Below are 25,465 nucleotides of genomic sequence, written 5' to 3'. Positions count from 1 at the left end.
AACGCCATCTATTCCTGTACCGCCACCTGTCGGAAGGATGCGTTTAATTTTGGGGATTTTTTTTTTTGTTTAGAAACAGCGAAAAAAACATCTAAATATAAATAACAAAAAAGAAAAAAATCACTGAATCATCAGTACAATACAACAAGACAAAACATAATTATGAGCCCAAAGTGAGTAGGCTGAAGAAGCAGCTTCTAAATGCCGACCCCCACTACTAAGTATTCGAGACAATTATACATATAAATTATTGATATATCATTGTATTTAGCGTATTTATTAGAGACAGTCCTAATTTATAATTCTTTGTATTTATATAAATTGAGTACATTTTTAAGGTCATCATGTAAAGCAGGATGCCAAACATGCGGTCCACCGGTCGGATATTGAATCCAGCCTGTAAGATGACACTAAGAGAAGCGCAAGATAAAAATGAGCCACAGTTGTAAACATGTTAACTTTATATCGCCAATGCCAGGCACCATTCACAAAACAACTGTAGTTGTATTCTTTCTTTCTCTTTCTCTTCGTCTCGCTTCTTTCTAGCTCACTTTTTCTCTCTTCCTCTCCTTTTTTCTTTATTTTTCTCCCATTATTGTCTCTTTATCCATCTTTTCATTTTTCTTTGTCCCTCTTTGTCTTTGTATTTTTTTTTCCTTCTTTCTTTTTCTCTACCTCTCATTGTCCATTTTTCACTCTTTGTTCTTCATTATTTTCTTTCCCTCCCTTACTCTCTCTTTCTCTTCTCTCCTTTACTGTCTTTATTTCTCGCTCTCTTTGATTTCCTTCTGTCTCTTTAATCTAGTCTGCCTCTCAATTGGGTTTTTTTCTAACATGTGACCCCCTAACTCAAATTTGTTTGAAAACCCGATCTAAATAATTGTCACACTCGAGGGCAGCGGGCTAAATGTGGCCCACCACATCATTTAATTTGTCCTGCGATGCCCTGCTAAGAGAAGCACAAGAAAAAAAAGAGCTGCAAACAATGCCCTGCAATTTAAAATATGTTTATTGGCATCGACAAAGCCAGTCACCATTCGCAAAGCACCCTCTTTGCTGACTACCATTAATCAACCAGAGAATATTGAAGAAACCTATCCCAGAATACAAAACTAAAAAATATCAAACTTTAGCTCCTTGTATAATACATATGAAATCTGACAGCAAAGTTACTGTATTCAGGTAAACAGTTTCATAAAAAATAAAAAGGAGAAAGATTATACAAAATCATACATGGACTTGCTCCCTCATATCTTTCAGATCTGATTTCCCCCTATGTTCCGGTCCGAAGCTTTCGTTCTGAAAGCGCCGGTCTACTAGTGATCACAAGAGCCAAGAAGAAATCCGCAGGTTCTAGAGCGTTCTCCATTCTGGCCCCAGTGCTGTGGAATGCTCTTCCCCCTGAGATCCGATCTGCAACCTCAGTGGAAATGTTTAAATCTAAGCTTAAAACACACTTCTACTCTATAGCATATGAATAACCTATACTTTTTGTGGACAATATCTCTGTATTATTTGTAATTGCAACATCCTTTGCTGTCTGGTAATCCTGAAAGGGGGATACCACATGTGCGGTCCCTTCTCAAGGTTTCTTCATTTTCCTCACGTTGAGGTTTTTGAGTTTTTCCTTGCCCTCATGTTGGTTCCAGATCAGGGGACGGTGTAATAAAAGTCTGAAATAATAGTCCGTGAAATAACCTGTGGAGCCCTTTTGAGACTCTTTGTGATTAAGGGCTATACAAATACAAATGAAAATGACTTGACTTAAAAAAAAAAAAATTCTATCATTTTATCCAGATTCCGAGTGGGGTATGTAGCCGACCCCACTTACAGAGCAGTGACTAAGGTCGGGACTGCCCACACCGATTAAAACCATCACGCAAGATCCAGATAGCCTCTTACTTCGGACAAACGATCCCGCGCAATACTAGCTTTCCTACCAAAGCTAACATCCCTCCCCCCGCCAACTTTTGGGGGGAAGTCAGTTGGAAGGGCTGGGGGCAGAGACTCAACTCGGCCCAGAACAGAAAGCAGAAGGTCGGCGTCTTCTGGTCCGCCGTCCTTCTCAACAAACTCTTCCAACAGCAAACCCTTTGGTTCCATTCCATTATCTGCATCGCTTATCCTCAGTAGGGTCGCGGGGGTGCTGGAGCCCATCCCAGCCATCTTCGGGCAGTGGGCAGGGGACACCCTGAACTGGTTGCCAGCCAGTCGCAGGCCACACAGAGACGGACAACTCGCTCGCTCATTTACACCTAGGGACAATTTGGACCAGCCAATTAACCTGACATGCATGTTTTTAGAATGTGCGAGGAAACCGGAGTGCCTGGAGGAAACTCACGCAAGCACGGGGAGAACATGCAAACTCTGCACAGGAAAGTTGGTAGCTGGATTTGAACCCATGACCTCAGAACTATGCCGCACACGTGCTAACCACCGCGCCGCCGTGCTGCCCACCCTTTGGTTCCCGTGATGTAAATCAAGAAAAGATTTCACAAAAGACTGTTTTGGTGCAGGGGCAAATAATATTTTATTCCTGATATTTAATGAAAATTCCTGACCCTCTAAATGAGTTGATTATCTTGATCGGATCAATAATTTCATTATTGCTACTGAATTTCATTCCCCATTCCCATTTTCTAAGACGAGTTTCCTGGTCATGTAATTAAATGTAGTTTGTTAGTATCGTACGAAAGATTACGCTAACATGAACGTGTAAAATTAAAAAAAAAGGATAAAGAAAAGAATTATGCATAGGATTTCTTACCTTTGTGGTGGTCAGCAGAAGGCGCAGGTGGACAGTGGGGTATTCCCTAGCAAGACCAGACACTCGCACACCTCCTTCATTTTTTGCTATTATTTCTTTCTTAAATGCAATAGTTGTACGCACTACTTTTCTTTTTTTTACCTGTAGCAACTTTGCTGCTTGCACTGACTTTCTTCGGAGGCATAATTAGGGGCTAAAACACTTGGTACACCTATATTAGAAGCGAAAGCAAAACGAAGCACGTCCGCACGCGATAACAGTCGGTCAGGAAAAGAGCCATATACACCCGTACGCCGCTCAGCATCGCACCCTAGCGTACGCACTCACGCATTACCGGCGTTCGAACTCCGATTTTTTGACCAAACAGCGAAGCAAGAATTTCTCGAAATTTTGGGTCGGACTCCGATTTGTTCGAACGGAGAGGCGTTCGAAAACCGAGGTTCCACAGTACTTTAAATTTGCCTCCCTTCCTCAATTACCGTACTAAAGATCATTGAGGCTACTTTTGACCTTTATTTTTTTCATAAATAATGGTTTCAAAACACGGTGCAAGCAGAGTTCTTTAGTAAAAATGTTACAAAATACTGCAAAAGGTGACACTGTTGTATTTACTTTCGGTGCAGACGGCGCTGGGCAGAGAGATGTGTGCTGTGTCCATAGCTCTGCCCACCCCTATCACTCACCCAATCGAATAGCTTCTTATACTTGGCTGGCGTTACTGTCTGTTTACGTTTTTTCTGTGGGTTTTCATCATAAAGTGTTCCAACTGTTAACCTAAGTTGTTTAATGAGCTTCCATTTAAAGGATTACCTAGCAATGTACAGCCAAAACGGGGTCTGTTGGTGTGACACCATGACTGTGAACAGTAGAAGAAACTGCTCTTTATATACTGGACCGAACTATTCATATTTGTAGTGCTATGTCAGCTATGTGCTCTATATGGTTTATGGTGACACCTTGAGGATTGTTGGTTATTACTATTATTTTTCAGTACTGACTTATCAGAAGAAGGGTCAGAACCAGAAATCATGGCCAGGATAACTCAAACCACAGCCGGACTTAAACCCATCTGGAGGGGACAAGAACCCTTCTCTCATGCAGACACATTCAATTTAAAACATCATTTCATTGCAGCTTGTTATCAGTGTCCTCTCTAAGCTGTGCGCGTGCGCAATTGCGCACTGCTCGCACAAGAAAATCTAGCCAGCGCACAAAAATGAGGGCTCAAAATTACTAATTAAGAAGCGACTTAAGTCAAAGTTACAGTGCATGAAGGTAAAAATACACGGGTTCCCCTGACGTTGTGTCCTAAATGCTGTATTTTGAAGTCGAGTCGAAGTAAGAAAGAAGTTGGGTAAAGTTAGTACAGTTTGTCGAGAACCGGCTTCTTCGGCTTGGCTCAATAAAAGGAACCGGCTCTTTCGGTCCTCAACGGCTTTTTAGGTTGATTTTGCTTCTTTAGTCCCAACATGACCAAATATTATGTAAAATTATGCACAAAATGACTTAAAGGAAGGGGGGAATAGAACAAAAAAGAAAAAAATACCAAAATGAAAAAGTAGTGAAAAGCTGAGAAAAAAACAAAAGGAAAAGAAAAAAAAGAAGTGTAAAAAAGTGTGAAAAAAATGTAACTTGATGTCAAGTTTTGGACATGTTTGACGATTAATTATCTTGCCACACTGGGGATTATGGTTGCTCACAGTTGTTTCAAGTGTTGCTCACCGACTTTGTGTGAACGCTCAGACCCCTGGAAAATTACAGGGAACATTGCTTGTTATGCTTCAAGAAATTTCACATATTTTATTGCCATTTCCAGTTGACATTCCCCCCTTATTGAACAGTGAACAAAACAACAAACGTCTCCCTTTCAAACAAGTACATACAACACTAAGGCTTGCTAGCTTATTGCTAACTATGGCGAGAAATACATAAAACCCTTTAAGCAACACATTTTTCAACAAACGGGAACAGAGTAAGCAATCAACATAACATTTCCTAAATTTGGATTTTCCTTTTTGTGATTATGCAAAGAACTGTCTTACCTTGTCCATGGAGGCAAGGTGTACAACTGCACAACGAGGAGACAAGAATGGTATAAAAAAAAACAACATAAGGGTGATATTTTTCTTTCAAAAAATAAGAGACAGGGTTGTCCCCAGTATCACTTAGTAATGAAATGCACAAAAGTGACAGGAAAGACTCCTCGTCGCGTAGGCTCCGCCTCCACGTGGCCCAACTGAAGCAGAAAACAGCGACCGATTAGAGAGTTTTACTGTCTGCCCGCCAAAATAAAGCGCAGAGGGCGTTTCACTTACCCACCACTCGCTATCCTCCTCGCCCTCCACCACGATCACTTCGCCCTCCTCGAACGTGAGCTCGTCGGGGTTGTCGGCAAAACACTTGTAAATGGCTCGCACCCTTTTGGGTCGGGATGCCTACGCAAACCATAAAACTTAGATTCATACGATTGTGACCAATGTTCCCTCTAAGCTGTGCGCAATCACGCACTTCCCGCACATTCTCAGGGCACAAGAAAATCTATCTAGCGCAATGTTCCCTCTAAGCTGCGCGTGCGCAATTGCGCACTACCCAGAGCTTTTCCGCGCACAAGAAAATCTAGCCAGCTCACAAAAATCAGGGCTCGAAATTGCTAATTAAAAAGCGAATTAAGTCAAAGTTACAGTGCATGAAGGTAAAAATACAAGGGTTCCCCTGACGCTGTGTTCTAAATGCGGTATTTTGAAGTCACGGTCGAAGTAGAACGAAGTTGAGTAAAGTCAGTAGAGCTTTTCGAGAACAGGCTTCTTCGGCTCGGCTCACTAAGTTTCATGTCCTAAACGGCTCTTCGGGTTGTTTTTGCTTCTTTAATACCAACATGAACAAATATTATGTAAAATTATGCACAAAATGACTTAAAGGGGAAATACAACAAAAAAGAAAAAAATTCCAAAATGAAAAAGTAGTGAAAAGCTGAGAAAAAAAAGAAACAAAAGGAAGAGAAAAAAGAAGAAAAAATTCTGAAAAAAGCCATCAAAAAATAAAGAAACAAAGGAAAAAAAGTAAATAGAGAACAAAAAGAAAAAAGTAACAGCTAAGAAAAAATAAACACAATGAGGTTTTTTTAAGGAATTAAAAAAAAAAAGAAAAACCAGGGGAAAAAGAAGGAAAAGTTTGTGTTGCATTCAAATAATTTCCAATTATACCAAGTCAATCTTGTTGCCAACATTGTGCTTCCACTAAAAAATTTGATTAAATACAGTTGTGTATCGTGCAACCGACTAAATAAGCCCCCAAAAATGTTAGTATTATGCGACAAAAGATACCAAGAAAAAAAAAAGAAATGGAAATCTTGTGAAAAAACTATTGTAAAAACAAATGATGTTTGTAGGCCGTACAACCTTTGCAATTAGCCAATTCATTCAAAAGTGATTTTTTTTTTTTGCATTGCCGGAAACTCAGCAAAATGTAACATGGTGTCAAGTTTTGGACATGTTTGATAATGACTTAGTTGCCACACTTGGGATTGCTGTTGCTCACTGTTGTTTCAAGCGTTGCTCACCGACTTTGTGTGAACGCTCAGACCCGTGGAAAATTACAGGGAACATTGATTGTGACTAAGGGTTAGCGAGTTAGCCATTTTACTGACTTACGCTGAATGTGGTCCTAGGTTTTGGCGTTGGGGGGGAGGAATCTTTGGGAGACTTGAGCTGAGAAGCTACAAGAACACCAAATGTTAGTCACTTGTCCCACACGTGTACTTGTTTATGTTCTGGCTTGGTACCTGGTCTGTCTGTTGAAGTTCTTCTTAGAGACGACCTGGGTGAAACGTGTTTATCCGGTCTGGAAGGAATGTAGAAGTCACATTTGAACATTTTGGAACTTCGGATCAATGAGGACCAACTTAAGCTTTTAGGCATCAGTTCTAGGACAGACTTCTGCCCCTTTTATTCTCAAAATTAATAATATTTAAGGCGTCTTTATACCTTTCCATAAATCGTGTTACATTTAAGATTCAGATTGTCTTTATTGTCATTAACATAAAAACGCCCATGAAATTTGCAACCCTGGTGTACAATGTTAATAAAATAAGTTTAAAACGGGGATACAATTAAAATCAAATCAAATACCGTAAATTCCGGAATATAAGCCGCTACTTTTCCCCCCAAACGTTCAACCCTGCGGTTTATTCAGTGATGCGGCCAATTTATGTTATTTTTCTAACGGCCGCCAGCGGCGCTCGAGTACAAAAGGTAAGATTTAGACCGGTGGAATATATGCGCCGAGGAAGACTGCAACTTCACTAAAACTGGCCGCATGCGAAAGGCAACTTTTTCGCAAGTCTGCCAGTTGATCCTGACAGCGTGGGGCAGCAGAAAAAAATCCACCATCACCGACGGGTTCCGAAAAGCCGGTCTGCTGCGTGCCGGAGAGGAGGGCACATATTCAGGAGTGCTTTAGACTTCAAGCGACAGTGACAGCGCAAGTCTGGCTGTGGGAGCGTGGGACGACGTCTATATGACAAAGTTTCTTTCCGACACTGAGGAAGACGACTTTGATGGCTTCAGTTCTAAGGAGGAAGATGAGGACGGTTTGCTTTTTTAACAGACCCGTTTACTGTGTTGCGAGCGTGTTGCTACCATTAACTGCCCTGTCAGGCACCGTTTGGGATGAAAGTTATATTATTATTATTAAAGCTTTGAAAACTCTCTCGGTGTATCGTCTTTCTTTGTAAACATGTGTAACCATGTATAATATGTATTTGCAACTCAATATTTTTGTAATGTATTTATTTGTATTTATTTTGGACACTTATTCTATTGCACGGGCCAATTAAAAAGAAGGGGCGTAACAAACCCGGGGGATGACGGGAAGTTGGGACCGGTAAAGGTGAGTGTTTGTGGACACGGCGGACAATAGTGGACCTCGGTTATCGTGGTTAATGGGGACCAAAACCACCCGCTAAAAGTGAAAATCTGCGAAGTAGCGACGTCCCTTCAAAAAAAACCAAAAAAAAAACAAATCTCATCTCATTATCTGCACCGCTTATCCTTATTAGGGTGACGCCGCGTCCGCCGAACTAGCTCCGGCGCGCGGCCCAGGAGTGACCTCCGCCGACCCCCCCCTCTCCCCCGTCCCATCCAACCGCCCGCCTTATCCCGCGTCCGCTGACGTTCCGCCGAAAAAACCCGTAAAAAGTGAAAATCTGCGAAGCAGCGACGCCCCTCCAAATTTTTTTTAATTTTTATTTTCTTTTAACCATTACAGACCGCGAAGCTCTGAAGCCGCGAACGTCGAACCGCGAAGTAGCGAGGTCCCACTGTATATTTTTTTCCCACCCTTACCTTTGGAAATATACACTTTTTTCTTTGGATTACTTTCAACGGGACCCGGACTCTGCCGGTCTGCATCAAACCTTAAGTACCGGTATCATTTTCCGTTCATTTTGTCAGCTGTGATTTTTGGACTGTGTACTTTAATGAAGGATTTTCAGTTACAATCGGGGGACTTAGGGTCGGGTGTGGGTTAATTTTGTGTTTGTGTTACATTTTTTAATGTGGGCACATGCGGCTTATATACAGGTGCGGCTTGTGTAAGTACAAAATCGGTTTTCCTCTGAAAATGCGGTGGGTGCGGCTTATAATCAGGTGCGCTCTATAGTCCGGAATTTACGGTATGTACATACAAAAATGAAAAGACTATGTACATATATTCTGTGTTGCTGTACGTCAATAAAGTGCGTAAAGCTGAGACTCATAACCTAACGATATCAACCAGTGACGTACAGTCAGGGGAGGCAAGTGAGGATCAGCCTCACCTGTCAACAAGGAAATACATAATTAGAAATATATAAAATGGTTATATTTATTTAGTGTTAAAGTTCTTATTTAACTTCATTTTTTCCCCCCGAATGTTTACATTAAGAATACAATTAGTAACGTATTACTAACATATTGCTTATTGTGAAGCGAGGCACACAATTTGTTTTCCTAATGGCAGAGGGCGATAGTGAGAGCAAAGATTCTGATTTGGCGCACACCTCAGCCCCAAACAATAAGAATAGTGATAGCATTAACAAGCTAACAGCAAGTCACCCAGTAATGGACTTTTTGCATGATGAAGGATTACCTATCTATTGATGCTTTTCATCCAAATCGAGCAGAAAATAGACTTCATTTATCTATTTAAGAACTGTGCGAAATTTGGACTTTTTTAACTCGCAGCCGGTATCTCCTGGCCTCAGTCATCATTGCAGCCTCTGTCAACTTATTCATGATGCATGTGCAACAACGTGCATTTCTTAGAGGTGCCAAATATGCTCTTCTTCTTTTCATCTTTTCGCGGGTTTTTGTGAGCGTTTGGACTGTACTTGAAGAAGCCCTCCTCTTACTTCAACCATTTTCAAGCTACACTAACAAATAGAGACAAAAAAAACAAGGGGACGATTATGGCGTCACTCTCTAGCTATCCCTGAAACTCTCTATTCTTCCTAGTTAATGTGTTCCGTCACGAATAGCCAGGGTTGGGTAGAGTTACTTTAACCTGATTACTTTCAGTTACTTTTGCTAATAAAAGACAAAAGAAACTAAATATGAATAAAATGATGACTCACAACACGTGGTAAGCTTTCTCTCCTGGCTTTGATCTCTTTGATCGGCGGCAAAACTAACATAAAATGCGACAGAAACAAAATGAAAATAAAACCAAACAGCTTGCCAACATCATTTTTGCTGTTCCATGTATTCCGTTACTCCCCAAACCTTCACAAAATGTAGTAAATTTATTCATATTTATTATATTTAGTCTTTTTTTAGCATATTTGGTATTGGAGTCATCCAAAAGTAATTGAAAGTAATCCAGTTAAAGTAACCCTACCCAACCCTGCGAATAGCTTTGCTAAAAAGTAATAGAAAAGCAGATAGGCGCGGTGGAAATGAAGCATAAGGGCTCTTTGAACTCAGGAGGTCATATAATTAATCTGGGTTCCTACACCTTAAGGTAAGTTCAATTCAATAATGTTTAGACTTTTTTTGAATGCTCTTTAAAATCAAATTTTAGACCAAGTCGATGAAAAAAAATAGCAATTGAAACAAAATTTTTGAAAAATGATCTTCAGTTTAAAACGTAGCACTGCTATAATCATGACCAATTTTGAGTGTAGCATCATAAAAACACAAGCATGAAAAAGCCCTGGATGTAGACAATAGATAAATATTACTGAATCTTTTGTGTTCGGATTTTTAAGACTTTCGAAAACCAGACATTTTAATACCATATAAGACCTTATTTTTAGAACAGGCGTTCTGACACAATTTGGCTGTTTTTGGGGTTCTGAGGGATGAAATTCAAAACGCTCTGAGGGGAATGGATGTAAAATGACTTCTTTTTTTTTTTACACACTGTCCCTTTAAGTTCTGACACAATTTGGCTGTTTTAAGGGTTCAGAGGGATGAAATTCAAAACGCTTCGAGCCAAAGTCATTAAATGGGTTTCACGTTTTTTTCACTCACAGTTCCTTTAAGTTTGGACAAATTTGGCTCTTTCAACGTTTCTGTGAGCGGACTTGTGAGCATAAAACCGGGCTAGTGTTTGGGGATTTGTGCCCGCCACTAGTGGATGGAAACCGGGCTTGTGTTGGGGGACTTGTGGGCATAAAACTGGGCTAGTGTTGGGGGACTTATAGGAAAACAAACGGGCTAGTGTTTTGGGGATTTGTGGTCATAAAACCGGGCTAGTGTTTGGGGACTTGTGCCCGCCACTAGTGGCTGAAGGCCTGGGTTAGAAATCCCGGTCGGGGAAACTCTTGCAGGCTTGTGTTTGGAAACTTGTGCCCGCCACTAGTGGCTGAAAACCGGGCTTGTGTTGGGGAAATTGTGGGCATAAAACCGGGCTTGTGTTGGGGAAATTGTGGGCATAAAACCGGGCTAGTGTTTGGGGATTTGTGCCTGCCACTAGTACCGTATTTTCCGCACTAAAAGGCGCACCTAAAAGCCTTTATTTTTTTCAAAAACTTATATAAGGATCAATATTAAGTCGCAAAGTCTTGCAACTAAGGCAAGCAGCCGCCGACTCGATTTCCCCCCGAAGGCGAAGTCGTCCGCGGTGTATGCTGGGATACATATGCCGGCGTTTTCATTTCCCAGCCAATGTGTCAATCATCACTATTGGCTAAAGTTATTCGAAGGTAAAGGGGGCGGATCCTTTTTATCATTTACAGGCTCGCATAGGCTAAAGGGGCAAAACAAAGCCTGCAATTGGCCGAAAAAGATGAATGTGAATAGCAAGTTTGGTTGTCTACGGCATAGAGGAAACATGTTTTACCATTCTGTATTTGTAAATGTTTTACTCTCCTGGATTTACTACACTCACGGATATAAGAGGACCATGGTTGCACATTATTATTGAACGCAACGACTTCGGTGAGCTACTCCAGCTATTTATTTTCCCAGTATCTTGTTTCAGAGTGATCTAGATGTTTCTGTGATGGGTCTTTTTTTAAATTAAACTCAATTCCAAGTGTTTATTGTCATATGCACAGTAAAGTTGCGAGCGAAAAAGAAAATAGAAACTAAGGAATGGTTGGCATTTCTTGAATCCCAAGACTTTAACCTTCCGAATGATATTTGGAACGATGCATTTGAGTGACATCGTACGGACACCGCATCCGCACGTGTCTACGACACGTATTTGCTTCTTTGCAAGCTTTGGGAATGTTAAGGGGGTAATAAGTTGGACTGAACTATCTGACTGTTTTGACGACGTTCCCATTGTAGCGCCTTATAATCCAGTGCGTTTTATGTATGGAAGATATAGGACCAAAAACTATTTTTAGGGGGTGCGCCCTATAACCCGGTGCGCCCTATAGTGCGGAAAATACGGTAGATGGAAACCGGGCTTGTGTTGGGGAAATTGTGGGCATAAAACCGGGCTAGTGTTTGGGGATTTGTGCTCGCCACTAGTAGATGGAAACCGGGCTTGTGTTGCGGGACTTGAATTATTCAATGCCTTTTAAAACTTTTCAAGGATCTGTGGGAACCCTGTTTATAAAATATCGAATGTTTTTAAGGACACGGCAAACGGTGCACCCTTCCTTTTAAGGTAATAGAACATTTTCCTCTATGCTACAGTTGATATATTAATTTATTTCTCTGCCAATCAAATGATCAATAAAATGCAGGTTCATTTATTTGTAAATATGACTGTGCCTCACCAAACATCACTGATATTTAAATAAGCACCTTTATCAAGCACTTACCTCACAGGTGGAGGTGGAGGCAGCGGTTTGCGGCGAAGTGGCGGTCCTAAAGGCAGCGGTGGGGGGGAAGACAAGGTGGGAATAGTGGGAGCCGGGCCCGAGGGGGGAAAGGTCATCCGGGTCCTGTGGTTTGCAGTGGGAGGTGGGGGAGGAGGGGGAGCCGGTGGTAAAACTAGAGGAGGTGAGAGGAATGTTTGGTTAAAAAGTGCCAAGTGACTTCCTCCTCCGTGGTAAACAGTGGCCAAAAAAAAAGACCCTTTACTCAACCACATCATGCTTTCTTATTCCACTTTCATTTCAAAACAAACATATCCCGTCTTCTTTAGATTTTACACCAACCATATTAAATGGATGCACGAGATATTATACAAAAATTTCAAAGTTCTTAGCGCGCTGGAGATACAGTATAGAATGTTTACACACGAACTAGGAAGAGGAAGTGGATTTCTTTTTCGGGGTGCATGCAGGGTGACCTGTCACAGTGCCACACGCCGGTAGTGGCGGAAAGAAGCACTACAGTACTGTCCTCTACTCGGAAAAAGGTCCACACAATACAAAATCGAAAGTAGGGGAGCGTCTGTAGTCAGACTATTGCAGGGGCCTTCAACATAGTGCCCCATGAGGTCAGTTGAGGTGCCAGCGGACCTGTTCTGAAAATCGCTCACCAGTTCATTGGGATTTTCTAGTCAAATGCTATTCTTTATTGGTTGAATGGGTCTATTTAACCCTACTTCCAATATTTAACCTTGTGATTACATAGTAACAACATAAGTTGTTATTTGAAAAATTCGAATAAACAAATTCCTGTTCATGGGCTTCATCGACAAGAATGTGTTCAAGTATTAATAATTATTTTGAAGAATTGAGACTAGAATGAGAATCTATTCATGTATCTAATAAATGTATGTATTCATCTTTTTATTGATTTATTTTCCAGGAAAAACAACAAGCTAAATTCAAATGTATGGGTTTTAGCTAGCTTTTTACATTTTATGCAAGCTATCCAGCTAACATTTTACCTTTTTGCTAGCTACCCAGCTAAATTTTGGCTTCCTTTTTAGCAAGCTATCGAGCTTTTTTTTTTCAACCTTTTATTTGGCTTTTTAGTTGGCTATTCATTCTTTAAGCTAGTTATCTAGCTCCCTTTAGGTTTCTAACTTGTGTAACGTTCTAGCTAACTATTAAGCTACATTTTTAGCTATTTAGCAAGCTAGCGTTTTACAATTTTTGCATGCTATCTAGCTAACATTTTACCATTTTTGCTAGTCATTAAGCTAAAGTTTGGCCTCCTCCTAGCTAGATATCTAGCTTTTTTAAACTTGCTATCTGGCTCATGGCTTGTAGTATTTTATTGGTTTTCCTTTGTAGCCAATCATCGAGCTACCTTTTTAGCTATTTAGCGAGACCTTTAGCTAAGTTGCTATTTTAAAAATCCATATCAAACTGGGTGCCCCTTGCGCTTATTACTAACAAGTAGCTCTCAGCTTGAAAAGGGTTGGAGACCCCTGAACTATTGAAATGTGTAGAGTGAAGCCCTTTGCCACAACCCCCCATTCCAGTTACAGACAAAGAAGGAACCGCGAAAGGCTCACAATTGGTCCCCGATGACACCCTTTCTCTCGCATTTTTGGATTACCTACGCCGGTCCCCCCCACGCCCGTGATTAACAGAATCACACCAGTCTACTGACACTGTCTTTCTACGCAGACTGATGGACACAAACTTCAGCTGTCACCTTCAAAATATCACACCAGGCATCTACATGTCTTCATCTGAATAATGTTCCAGTTCCAGGAGAAACACCTGCCTCGGCAGATATATTCTCAAGATTTAAATCGCCAAAGTATTAGCTTGTAATCCAAAGATTCTTTATCTGTCTTAGTGTTGTGATTCATGATTTTTTTCCTTGAGAATTTGATGGCGACTCCATTTTGACGTCTGAAGAACTTTGTGTAGATGAATCCTCCATACATCGGGAGAACTCATGTAGAAGATTCAGATGGAACTTTTGCGATGGTCGAGGACGTCACGTTGCATTTAAAATGTGAGGCCAAGCGCTGCCTCGCTCTTTCGGGACATAAGAAGCCCCAAGCGCCATCTCTCAGCCTCTCTCGACCAACCATACTGGCCAAGCCAGTCCGACTCCCTCTCTTTTACTCTCAAAGAAGCTCCGGCCAGCCCGAGCCACTATGTCATCCTTTGAAAGTACCCCAAAATTCGGACTATAAGCTGCGACTTTTTACAACCCTGCGGCTTATGCAATGATGCGGCTAGTCTATGAACAATGTTCCCTGTAATTTTCCACGGGTCTGAGCGTTCACTCAAAGTCGGTGAGCAACGCTTGAAACAACAGTAAGCAACAGCAATCCCAAGTGTGGCAACTAAGTCATTATTAAACATGTCCAAAACTTGACATCACGTGACATTTTGCTGAGTTTCCGGCAATGCAAAAAAATCTTTTCACTTTTGAATGAATTGACTCGTGTACTATTGCAAAGGTTGTACGGCCTACAAACGTAATTTGTTCTTACAATTCTTTCACAAGATATCCATTTCTTTTTATTTCCTAAAATATTTTGTCGCATAATATTCACATTTTTGGGGGCTTATTTAGTCGGTTGTAAGATACAGAACTGTACTTGATCACATTTTTGAGTGGAAGTACAATGTTGGCAACAAGATTCACTTGATATAATTGGAAATTATTTGAATGCAACACAAACTTTTTCTTCTTTTTTCTGTGTTTTTTTTCTCCTTTTTTTTTGAATTCCTTTAAAAAAAAATCTCGTGTTTATTTTTTCCGAGCTGTTACTTTTTTCTTTTTGTTCTCTATTTACTTTTTTCCTACATTTCTTTCTTTTCTTTGGGCTTTTTTCTAAATGTGTCCTTTTTTTCTCTTCCTTTTGTTTCTTTTTTCTCAGTTTTTCACTACTTTTTCATTTTGGTATTTTTTCTTTTCTGTTCTATTCTCCCCTTCCTTTAAGTCATTTTGTGCATAATTTTACTAATATTTGGTCATGTTGGGATTTAAGAAGCAAAAACAACCCGAAGAGCCGTTTAGGACCCGAAAGAGCCGGTTCCTTTTAGTGAGCCGAGCTGAATTTGCCGGTTCTCGACAAACTCTACTAACTTTACTCAAATTCGTTCTACTTCGACTCGCCTTCAAAATACCGCATTTAGGACACAACGTCAGGGGAACCCGTGTATTTTTACCTTCATGCACTGTAACTTTGACTTAAGTTGCTTCTTAATTAGTAATTTTGAGCCCTCATTTTTGTGCGCTGGCTAGATTTTCTTGTGCGCTGAGAATGTGCGAGCAGTGCGCAATTGTGCACGCGCGCAGCTTAGAGGGAACACTGTCTATGAATTTTCTTTAACGGCCGCCAGGGGCGCCCGAGCAGTGAAGGTAAGGGTGAGACAGGTGGAAAATATGTTTCGAGTAAGACAGAAATTGAATGTAACTTCGAGCTTTGTGCTTGTACAAAGCTAGACACTTATCATGGAAAATGTGTCATTCAAAAGCAAAAGGCTAACTTCCATTTTGGGAATCATTTTACGAGTCTGTTTATTTGCAAGCAGAAATAATGTGAAACGAACAGATTTCAAAAATTAACAGAGCAGACACGCTTTTAGGCGGATTTCTATTTATATCTCAGCATTACTGTGTGTGCGTTTTGGAGCCAATATCTTACATGGTTGGATTCGATGGATTGTCCTTCATGTGAAGAAGCCATTTTCCCAGACATTCAAAAAGGTCTGGTGGGACATACTTGTGAGTTACTCCGGATTTTTAGTCTTCAGGATCTTGTGTCAGACTGATTGCGATGTTACTTTGATGAGTATTTTGAAATGGTCATACGTCTTGAATTCCAAGAGTTAAAGCTTTCCAATGATATGTGGCATGACGAATTTTAGTTTCTGGTGACATCGTATTTGTTTATCAAAAGTCCGGCAGACCTTCGGAACGTTAAGCTGCAAAGGTACCGTATATTATTAAATTCTTTCTGTGTCCCGTCTTTCTTTGTAAATATCCCATGTTTCAATGTGGACACATGCAGTTTATAGTCAGGTGCGGCTAATGTATGTCCAAATTGTTTTTTCTTCAAAAATGTACTGGGTACAGCTTGTAATCAGGTGCGACTTTTAGTCCGAATTTTACGGTACTTGTAGCAACAAAGAAATAGTGCCGTTTTCGGTGCTGGGGTCACATGCTTCGAACACGTCATAGAAAATCTCTGCTCATTTGTTTGTTTCAAGTTTTTAAATCAAGGCTTAAGACACAGTTCTATTCCAAAGCTTATGACTGATGCCCACGTCATATTCTGTATTGTCCTGTCTTTTTCCGACTGCCTGCCTGGTGGTGATACGAAGGAGAAGGACGATTTGAGATGAGTCAGCGGACCAGTGTTTGACCTGAAGCATGTGAACGCCTGCATGGACCAGCTGGCAGAGATGGGAAGCTGCGTCGTGGCCGTCATAGACTTTCTGGACTAGTTTACTGGCTGGGGGCATCGCTGCTCTCATTCACTTTCCGGACAAATTTTCAACATGTTACCTAGTGTTTACTATGTTTGTGTACTGTAATTCTAAATGTAATTCACCCTGGTCATCCTGTAAGGGGGATACCACTTGTGAGGTCCCTTCTTAAAGTTTCTCTTCTTCCTCACGCTGAGGTTTTGAGTTGTTCCTTGCCCGCATGTTGGTTTAAGATCAGTAATTGTGTCATTGCAATCTTGTGCAGTCCTTTGAGACATTTTTGTGATTAAGGGCTATATAAATAAATTTGACGCTATATAAATAAAATAAATTTAACGCCAAGTTGCCAACCACTCCAGAAAAACCTCTCCCTCCCATTCTCTCTTGTTAAAATACTTGCTTATTGGTCTTTTTTGTGTGGTCAAGCAGTCTTTTTGCTCACCGAATCAAAGTTAAAATGCATTGCTACGCATACTTGATGCTGACGCCACCATTTTTTTTATGTTTATGTTACCGCTAAAGACAGACTTATTGCGCACGAGCAATTCTCAACAGATTTCATCCATGTTACAAAAACGTGTCTAGCAATGGAATTCTTTGTTGACTACAGTGAAACCTTGGTTTTTGAACGCCTCTCAGTTCGAACAAATCGGAGTCCGAGCCAAAATTTCGAGAAATTCTTGCTTCGCTGTTTCGGTCAAAAAATCGGAGTTCGAACGCCGGTAATGCGTGAGTGCGTACGCTAGGGTGCGATGATGAGCGGCGTACGGGTGTAGATTGCTCTTTTCGTGACCAACTGTCATCGCGTGCGGACGTGCTTCCTTTTGCTTTCGCTTTTAATATAGGTGTACGAAGTGTTTTAGCCCCTAATTATGCCTCCGAAGAAAGTCAGTGCAAGCAGCAAAGTTGCTACAGGTGAAAAAAGAAAAGTAGTGTGTACAACTATTGCATTAAAGAAAGCAATAATAGCAAAATATGAAGGAGGTGTGGGAGCGCCTTCTGCTGACCACCACAAAGGTAAGAAATCCTACTCATAATTCTTTTCTTTATCCTTTTTTAAATTTTTACACGTTCATGTTAGCGTAATCTTTCGTACGGAAGATTACGATAACGCGAACGTACGATTAGCCTGGGTTAGCTTTATGTTTACGTTAAACATTCAAGGTAAACATTCAGGGTGTTGAAACGAAGCCCAACATTCAGGGTGTTGGAACGGAGCCCCCTTTCCAATGAACCGCTCACCACTTGTTGTAGAGACCCGGGTGCTAAATGATTTGTAAACGACCTGATTTTTTTATTTTTACACGTTCACGTTAGCGTAATCTTTCGTACGGAAGATTACGATAACGCGAACGTATGATTAGCCTGGGTTAGCTTTATGTTTACGTTAAACATTCATGGTAAACATTCAGGGAGTTGGAACGGATTAAAACGATTTACATTATTTTTAATGGGAAAAATGATTTCGGTGATCGAAGAAATCGGTTTTCGAACAGGGTTCTGGAACGGATTATGGTCGAGAACCGAGGTTCCACTGTATTTGTATTATCGATTTTTGCGTCTAACGTCGACTAATTGTTGCAGCCATAAGAGACAGGAAGTGACAACCACAGACAGGAAGTAGCACTCACCGTACGTGGAGGTGTTTCTCTCAGGGGTGAGTGTTGCCACCGGGGGATCGGACAAAGACCTCTGTCTGCCGAGGTTCTCTATGCCGACTGGTTTACCGGCCTGCCCCCTGGCGGGGGCCCTAGGTGGCAGCGGGGGGTTGGGCCCGGGTGGCATGTGTCGTTCCAGCACGGCGCCGTAGGTCTCGTTGTTGATCATCATGCTGGGAATCTGCCCGCGATGTCTGGCCGGTTGCGGAGGGGGAACGCCGGCGCCCACGAAACAGCTCAGAGGACGGTCCCGATCGTCCCGGCGTGACGGGTTCGGCTGAGGTGGGTGAAGCGCAACCAGTCACACTCAAGCATGTCGACAGTGTTTCCCATACATAGGAATATTCTGGCGGGCAGCCAGGGTTTAAATGGTCACGTGCATTATTAAAACATATATTTTTGAATATATATGAATCCAAATATCTCGTTGTATAAATCAGGGGTGTCCAACTCATTTTAACTCAGGGGGCCACATGGTTGAAAAAAACTTTCTCACAGGGGCCGGAATAGTACATTAGAGAGAGAAAGATAAAGAGAAATGTCCAAATAAAGAAAGAGATAAATAAAGGGAAAGAACATACGAGAAACAAAGAAGGAGAGTATGAGAGGGAGATAAAGATAGAGACAAAGAAAAAAAGAACTCAAGAAAAAAAAATCAAAAGAAAGAGAAAGAGAGAAATCATCATCTCATTAGCTGCACCGCTTATCCTCAGTAGGGTCGCGGGGGTGCTGGAGCCCATCCCAGCAATCATCGGGCAGTGGACACCCTGAACTGGTTGCCAGCCAATCGCAGGGCACACAGGGACAGACAACTCACTCGCTCATTCACACCTAGGGACAATTTGGACCGGCCAATCCACCTGAAATGCATGTCTTTGGAATGTGGGAGGAAACCGGGGTTCCCGGAGGAAACCCACGCAAGCACGGGGAGAACATACAAACTCCGCACAGGAAGCCCGGTAGCTGGATTTGAACCCACACAGGAGGTTCTCAAGACCTTAGAAGTGTGCCACACACACGCTAACCACTGCCCCACCGTGCTGCCCCAGAGAGAGAGAAATAGATTAACAAAATAAAAATTGAGAGAGAGAGACAAAAAAGAGAAACAGTAAGTATGGGAGGAACAGAAAGAGAGACAGCATGAAAGCTATAAATAAAGAGAGAGAGAGAAAAAAAAATAAAAGAGAGTATGAAAGAAAGTAATCCAGCTACATTTTACTTGGGAGTGGCGCCTGGCATTTGCGACCTCCAGTGGACAGATACAGCTCATTTTTCTCTTGTGGTTCCCTCAACATTTTCTCCAGGGCCACACCCAGTATTGTGGTCGGCCACATTTGGCCCATGAGCCATGAGTTTAACACGATATAATTAGTAGCAAACGCCATGGTGAGTTTTTGTGCTATGTGTCTCTGTCTGTGTCTTGGTTGTTGCTCCAAAATGTCAGTCAGAAGGAATCTCGATCCGGACAGGACAAGACAGACGGGATCGATACCGTTAATTGGAGACTGGAGCAATATACCTAACAGGACGAGACAGGCGGGATCGATACCGGATGCCTGAGACTGGAGCAAGATACCGGACAGGGCGAGACAGGCGGGATCGATACCGAATACTGGATACACGAGCAGGATACCGGACAGAGTCAGAAAGTCTTGCAAGTGCAGAGGTTCGTTGACGGACTGACACGTAGTGAATGAGAGCACTGAGTTTAAATAAGAGGGGAGCCAATCTGCCAACGGCCAAAGCTGGCGCCAAACGAGTGGGCCCAAGTGAGGGCATGGGCAATCGTGACAGTGAGAGAGAGAGAAAGATAGAAAAAGGAAGCTCAGAAATGTTCACTGTTGAGACACTTTATGATAAAACCACACAACAAACTGTAATTACTTACAACGCTAGCCAAGCACACAGAACAATTTGATTGAGTGAGTGGTAGGGGTGGCCACAGCTATGCAACAAGCACGCTCCCCTCTCTCTCACAAGTTCCCACTTCGCTGAAGGAAAATATATCTACAAACTTTGTGTTTGCAGTTTTTTGTGACATATTTATAAAAGAACTCTCCTTGCACCTTGTTAACAAAGCAATATTTAAAAAAAAATGAAGGTCTAAATGAGCCTCAATGATCTTAAGTAACTGTGGAAGGGAGACAATTTAAAGTGGTATATTTGTTGATATGGGACACAGGCTCTGACATTATTATTACTTCATAAATTTGATCAAATCATCTAACGTCACGCAGAGAAATGCGCTGAAAACTTGGAAAGCGGTTTTGCAGTATTTTGTCAAAAAATATATGTTATGGCTCTCTCTAAAACAAAATGCACCGGATCAATGCGTTTGAATTGAAAATATTCTTCTGGGGGAGCATGCCCTCAATCCCTACTAGACTGTCCACCCGCTCACAAAATTCTACAGGAAACACTGCTCGAGTCGACGCCGCTCACCCGTTCGTCCAATTCGTCTTCGCTCTCGTCCATGTCGTCGTTATGGAGACGCCATTCGTACTCCACGTGCACGTGAACGTTGAACTTTCCAGATTGGACCTGAGTTAGCTGACAAGGACGCAGAGGTATCACTCAAGTTAAGGCCGTTCATAATTTAATATCTTCCCCTCTCATTCTACTAATGTTGGATTTTGTGGTTTTAGCTAAGCATAGCTGGACAGCACAGGTAGGCTTGCTATAAATATACAAATATGTCGAATGAATGGATTCTCACCAGGTCTTCGCATTCAGTGTGTCCTAGTCGTTTGGCAATGTCCAGCGGTGTCTCTCCACTCTCGTTAGCTGAACACACAAAAACATGCTAGGCTTAATGTGCTAAGACGTTTAAGCGAATGATGGTGTGTTCACGGTATGCAAGAAATTATGCTTTACAGTATTATGCTTTATCATTCAACCCCTATTAGCAACATGGAAGGGATTCTCTGCCCGTTTTTTTCTCCCAAATCTGCAAAACGTTTATAAAAAAGTACTTTCATTGTTCACTTTAAGTGTTTGCAATCAGTTAACCCTAAATAAAATGCATTTGAAATATTATTTTTGTATTCAAGATAACTTTTTGGTGAAACAAATGCTTAATTTTAGTGTGTCCACAGTGTAATGTACCATAATCAACCTCATCAAGAGGCCATAGATATCTGAAATCTATTTTTTTCTCTAATAATTTGATAAACAAGACTAAACTTAATTTTATTATGCAATTAAATGCTATGAATTTATATTTTTACCTGCCATTTTGTTTGGATTCAACAGTAGTCCCAGTGGTAATGATCAACCCTGTTAAAATGTGCTCTTATAGTCAAGAAAATACTGTAATTGCCCAGTCCCATTTTTCAAGGATGTTCTCATGAGTCTATTTTCACCCCTCTCCTACTAATAACAACCAATCAAATATCCATCCCTCCATTATCTGCACCGCTTATCCTCAGTAGGGTCGCGGGAGTGCTGGAGCCCATCCCAGCTATCTTCGGGCAGTGGGCAGGGGACACCCTGAACTGGTTGCCAACCAGTCTTAGGGCACACAGAGACAGATGACTCACTCGCTCATTCACACTTAAGGACAATTTGGACCAGCCAATTAACCTTGACATGCATGTTTTTGGGAATGTGGGAGGAAAACGGAGGAAACCCATGCGAGCACAGGGAGAACATGCAAACTCCACACATGAAGGTTTGATCTCATGACCTCAGAACTGTGTCACACACACGCTAACCACTGCGCTGCCGTGCTGCCCACCCCACCAAGTAAATACATAATGATAAAATCATAACAACATAGTAATGACATCATTATTTTAGAAAATTGTATAAAATTGTAATCAGTAACAAAGAACTCATGCTCATCTCAACAAAGCTAAGTAATCCCCTCATTTTTTCCAAACCCGTGAAATTGAAACCTTTATTCAACTATAAAGTTCTGTACTTTAATAGCTTTTTTCCTTAATAACTTCTGTAAAGTCAAATCACAATTTCAAAAATAATATTGCTTTTTTAATGCACAACTGTATGCATTTAAGGACCCGATTAACTTTACTTTAGATCAAGGGTGTCAAACTCATTTTAACTCGGGGGCCACACGATAGAACAAACATTCTGTTGGGGGCCGGACTAGTAGATTAGAGGGAAAGAAAAAGAGAAAGAAATAAGAGAAAGAAAGGTAGAGAAAAAAAGAGAGGGTGGGATAAAGAAAGAGAAAAAGGGAGAAAAAGTGAGAGGGAAAAAAAGAGACAATGTGAGAAACAAAACAGATAAAAAGATAAATAGTGAGAGAGGGAAAAGGTGGAGATAGAAAGAAATCCAAACAGTAATATAAAAAGAGAGAATAAGAGAAAGAGACAGAGAAAAGGGGAAAGCAAGAGAGAAGGGGAGAGCAAGAGAAAGAAAGCGAAAGAGATAAAAGGAAAAAAGAAAGAGAGCAAAAGAAGGTAAAAAGAGATAAAGAGGAAAAAGAGGTACAAAGAAATAGAAAAAGAGAGACAGTGAGAGTGAGAGAGTAAGACATAGAGAGAGAGAGTGAAAGAGAAAGAAATACAAGCACAGGTTTAGTGAGAGTCACTTGGCTTTGGCAACATCAAGTGGACATATTTCAACCTGCAGCTCGTTTTTCTCTTGCACTTCCCTCAGCGTTCTCTCGAGGGCCGGATTCAATCCCTTAGTGGGCCTGATCCGGCCCACGGGCCGCCTCTTTTACACCCCTGCTTTAGATGATACTTTGCTGCCATCATGTGGATGTTGTGGAAAACTGCATATACATTCCAGTTCAGTTCTACAGAAACCATATATTTTTCCATTAACGAACATATTTAAAAAGCGCCAAGGAGCTATTAGGGACTGCCAAAGACCTGCATGTTTTAGCTGGTGGAGAGGTCCAGAATTTGTTGGCCAAAGAAAGCATCTGCCACTGTTTAGCCAATCAGAATGCAGAACCCAATGCCTGGTAAAAATTTGCTAAGTAGGGAAACCGTAGTAAGTAAAACGCAATACAGCAAGAGATTACTCTACAATGTGGCTCTAGGATAAAAGCTACCAAATCGAATGATTTTTTTCCCCCATTTTTTTTGCCCTGACGTGTGAATCGATTACTCACTGATGGCCACAGAAGCTTTCCCTCGAAGCAGAAGTTTGAGGCACTCGCTGTTGTCTGTCAGGCAGCAGTAGTGCAATGCAGTACTTCCCGCGCTGGTCTGCTTGTCCAGGTTGCTGCTGTTCTGCGCTAAGAAGTCTACGATGTGCAGAGAATTCCTGTCTACCATGCGTACCGACAGATGAAGGACCGTTTCACCGGGCTCCTGAATGCAGATTCGCACTTTGTTTTTTAAAAGGGCCCGTTTGAACCCGGTAGAGCAGGGGTCGGGAACCAACGTCTCCTGAGCCAGATATGGCTCTTTTCGTGAGTACATCTGGCTCAGAGATAAAATATGACCCATGTAAATATGAACTGTGTCGATACAATCTTAGTATAAGCGAAGCTAGACCCCCGCTGGAGGTAAAAATGGTTTCGGTCCATTATATATATATATATATATATATATGGCACAGTCTCAACCAATGTTCCCTGTAATTTTCCTTACGAGTCTGAGCGTTCACACAAAGTCGGTGAGCAACGCTTGAAACAACAGTGAGCAACGGCAATTCCAAGTGTGGCAACTAAGTCATTATCAAACATGTCCAAAACTTGAAATCACGTTACATTTTGCTGAGTTTCCGGCAATGCAAAAAAAAATGTTCACTTTTGAATGAATTGACTCATGTACGATTGCAAAGGTTGTACGGCCTACAAACGTCATTTGTTTTTACAATTCTTTCACAAGATTTCCATTTCTTTTTTTTTTCCTGGTATCTTTTGTCGTATAATACTAACATTTTTGGGGGCTTATTTAGTCGGTTGCACGATACACAACTAAGTATATTTAATCACATTTTTGAGTAGAAGTACAATGTTGGCAACAAGATTGACATGGTATAATTGGAAATTATTTGAATGCAACACACACTTTTTCTTCTTTTTGCCCTGTTTTTTTTTCTATTTTTTTTAATTCCTTTAAAGAAATCTCATTGTTTATTTTTTCCTAGCTGTTACTTTTTTCTTTTTGTTCCCTACTTACTTTTTTTCCTTTGTTTCTTTCTTTTCTTTTTTTTCTGGCTTTTTTCAGAATTTTTCCTTCTTTTTTTCTCTTCCTTTTGTTTCTTTTTTTTTTCTCAGCTTTTCACTACTTTTTCCTTTTGGTATTTTTTTGTTCTATTCCCCCTTCCTTTAAGTCATTTTGTGCATAATTTTACATAATATTTGGTCATATAGGGATGAAAGAAGCAGAAACAACCTGAAGAGCCGATTAGGACCCAAAAGAGTCGGTTCCTTTTTGTGAGCCGAGCCGAAGAAGGTTGGAAAACTGCGACTTCCCACTTTTCTGGAATGCAGCCTAAGTCATGAACGCAGCCTCAGTTAGTTCATTCATGATGCGTGTGCAAGTCCATCAGTTTCTTAGACATACTTGAGTAAACTCTTCTTGTTTGATCTTCTTTGGGGTTTGAGGTGACATTTGGACAGCATTAGAAACAGGTGTTTTCTTAGTTTTAATATTTTCATGCTACACTAACATAAAATTAGGCTGAAAAACCATAAAGTCACTCTCCAAACTCAACTTTTGAAACGACGCCACCCACCTTTATGTAATTGCGAAAGGGAGACAAATTTATGTGGTATATTTGTTGATGTGGGACACAATCTCTGGCATTATTATTTCCTAAATGATCTCAAATCATTAAACGTAACGCCATGAAATAAAATGCGCTGAAGAATTTGCCTTTGTCTGGGGAGCGGGTTTAGCGGTTTTGTTGGATGTGAAATTGGCTCTTTGGGTCAAAAAAGTTCCCGACCTCTGTGGTAGAGTGTTATCAAAGTCTTACATGCTGCTGGGGCTGCGGGAAGACCTCAGTGAGGTCGACACCCTCGCCGTAGACCTGGATGAGTGCCAAGATGTCGCGGTTACGCACCGCCTGGTAGAGCGCTTCTAGGCGGCTTTCGTTGTCGGTGCAAAGGCGGCGAACCAACGCCTTGTCCACGTACTTGGAGGTGATGAAGTCCTTCCGGGTCTGCCTACAAACGTACACAGAATTCAATTTTCATACCCATAATAATACTCATATGTTAGGAAGTTGAACTGCTCCCTGCTGGAGGATGAAGCCGTGGCCGCTAAAGGAATATGGAAGTTTTGTCTGTTGGACTCTGTGTTTTGTTCAAAAGTTTTGTGGAGTAGATCACGTGGGGCAGCTCTCAGGCAGTGGGAGGTGACCAGCTGTCTGGGGGCCCAG

General features: G+C 41.3%; 1 protein-coding gene across 1 annotated transcript in view; it reads right to left on the bottom strand.

Annotated features, from left to right (window-relative positions):
• Positions 1 to 4,555: 4,555 nt before the first annotated feature.
• LOC148346433 (arf-GAP with SH3 domain, ANK repeat and PH domain-containing protein 2-like) overlaps positions 4,556 to 25,465 on the bottom strand; it is a 49,622-nt gene continuing 28,712 nt past the window's right edge. The window contains exons 17-26 of the mRNA XM_088325068.1: positions 25,061 to 25,250; positions 23,241 to 23,442; positions 20,871 to 20,938; positions 20,597 to 20,704; positions 18,128 to 18,431; positions 12,021 to 12,192; positions 6,549 to 6,607; positions 6,418 to 6,482; positions 5,083 to 5,202; positions 4,556 to 5,003 (exon numbers count right to left, since the gene is read on the bottom strand). Coding sequence (XP_088181194.1) covers positions 4,929 to 5,003; positions 5,083 to 5,202; positions 6,418 to 6,482; positions 6,549 to 6,607; positions 12,021 to 12,192; positions 18,128 to 18,431; positions 20,597 to 20,704; positions 20,871 to 20,938; positions 23,241 to 23,442; positions 25,061 to 25,250 — 1,363 coding nt within the window. The 3' untranslated portion in view covers positions 4,556 to 4,928. The remainder of the gene's footprint in view (positions 5,004 to 5,082; positions 5,203 to 6,417; positions 6,483 to 6,548; positions 6,608 to 12,020; positions 12,193 to 18,127; positions 18,432 to 20,596; positions 20,705 to 20,870; positions 20,939 to 23,240; positions 23,443 to 25,060; positions 25,251 to 25,465) is intronic.

This window comes from Urocampus carinirostris, chromosome 20 (assembly GCF_059441175.1).
Source record: "Urocampus carinirostris isolate Australia breed hairy pipefish chromosome 20, RoL_Ucar_1.0, whole genome shotgun sequence".
In the NCBI taxonomy this organism is placed as follows: domain Eukaryota; kingdom Metazoa; phylum Chordata; class Actinopteri; order Syngnathiformes; family Syngnathidae; genus Urocampus; species Urocampus carinirostris.
The sequence above is the reverse complement of the archived record's forward strand: the minus strand, read 5'-3'. Positions and strand labels throughout refer to the sequence as shown.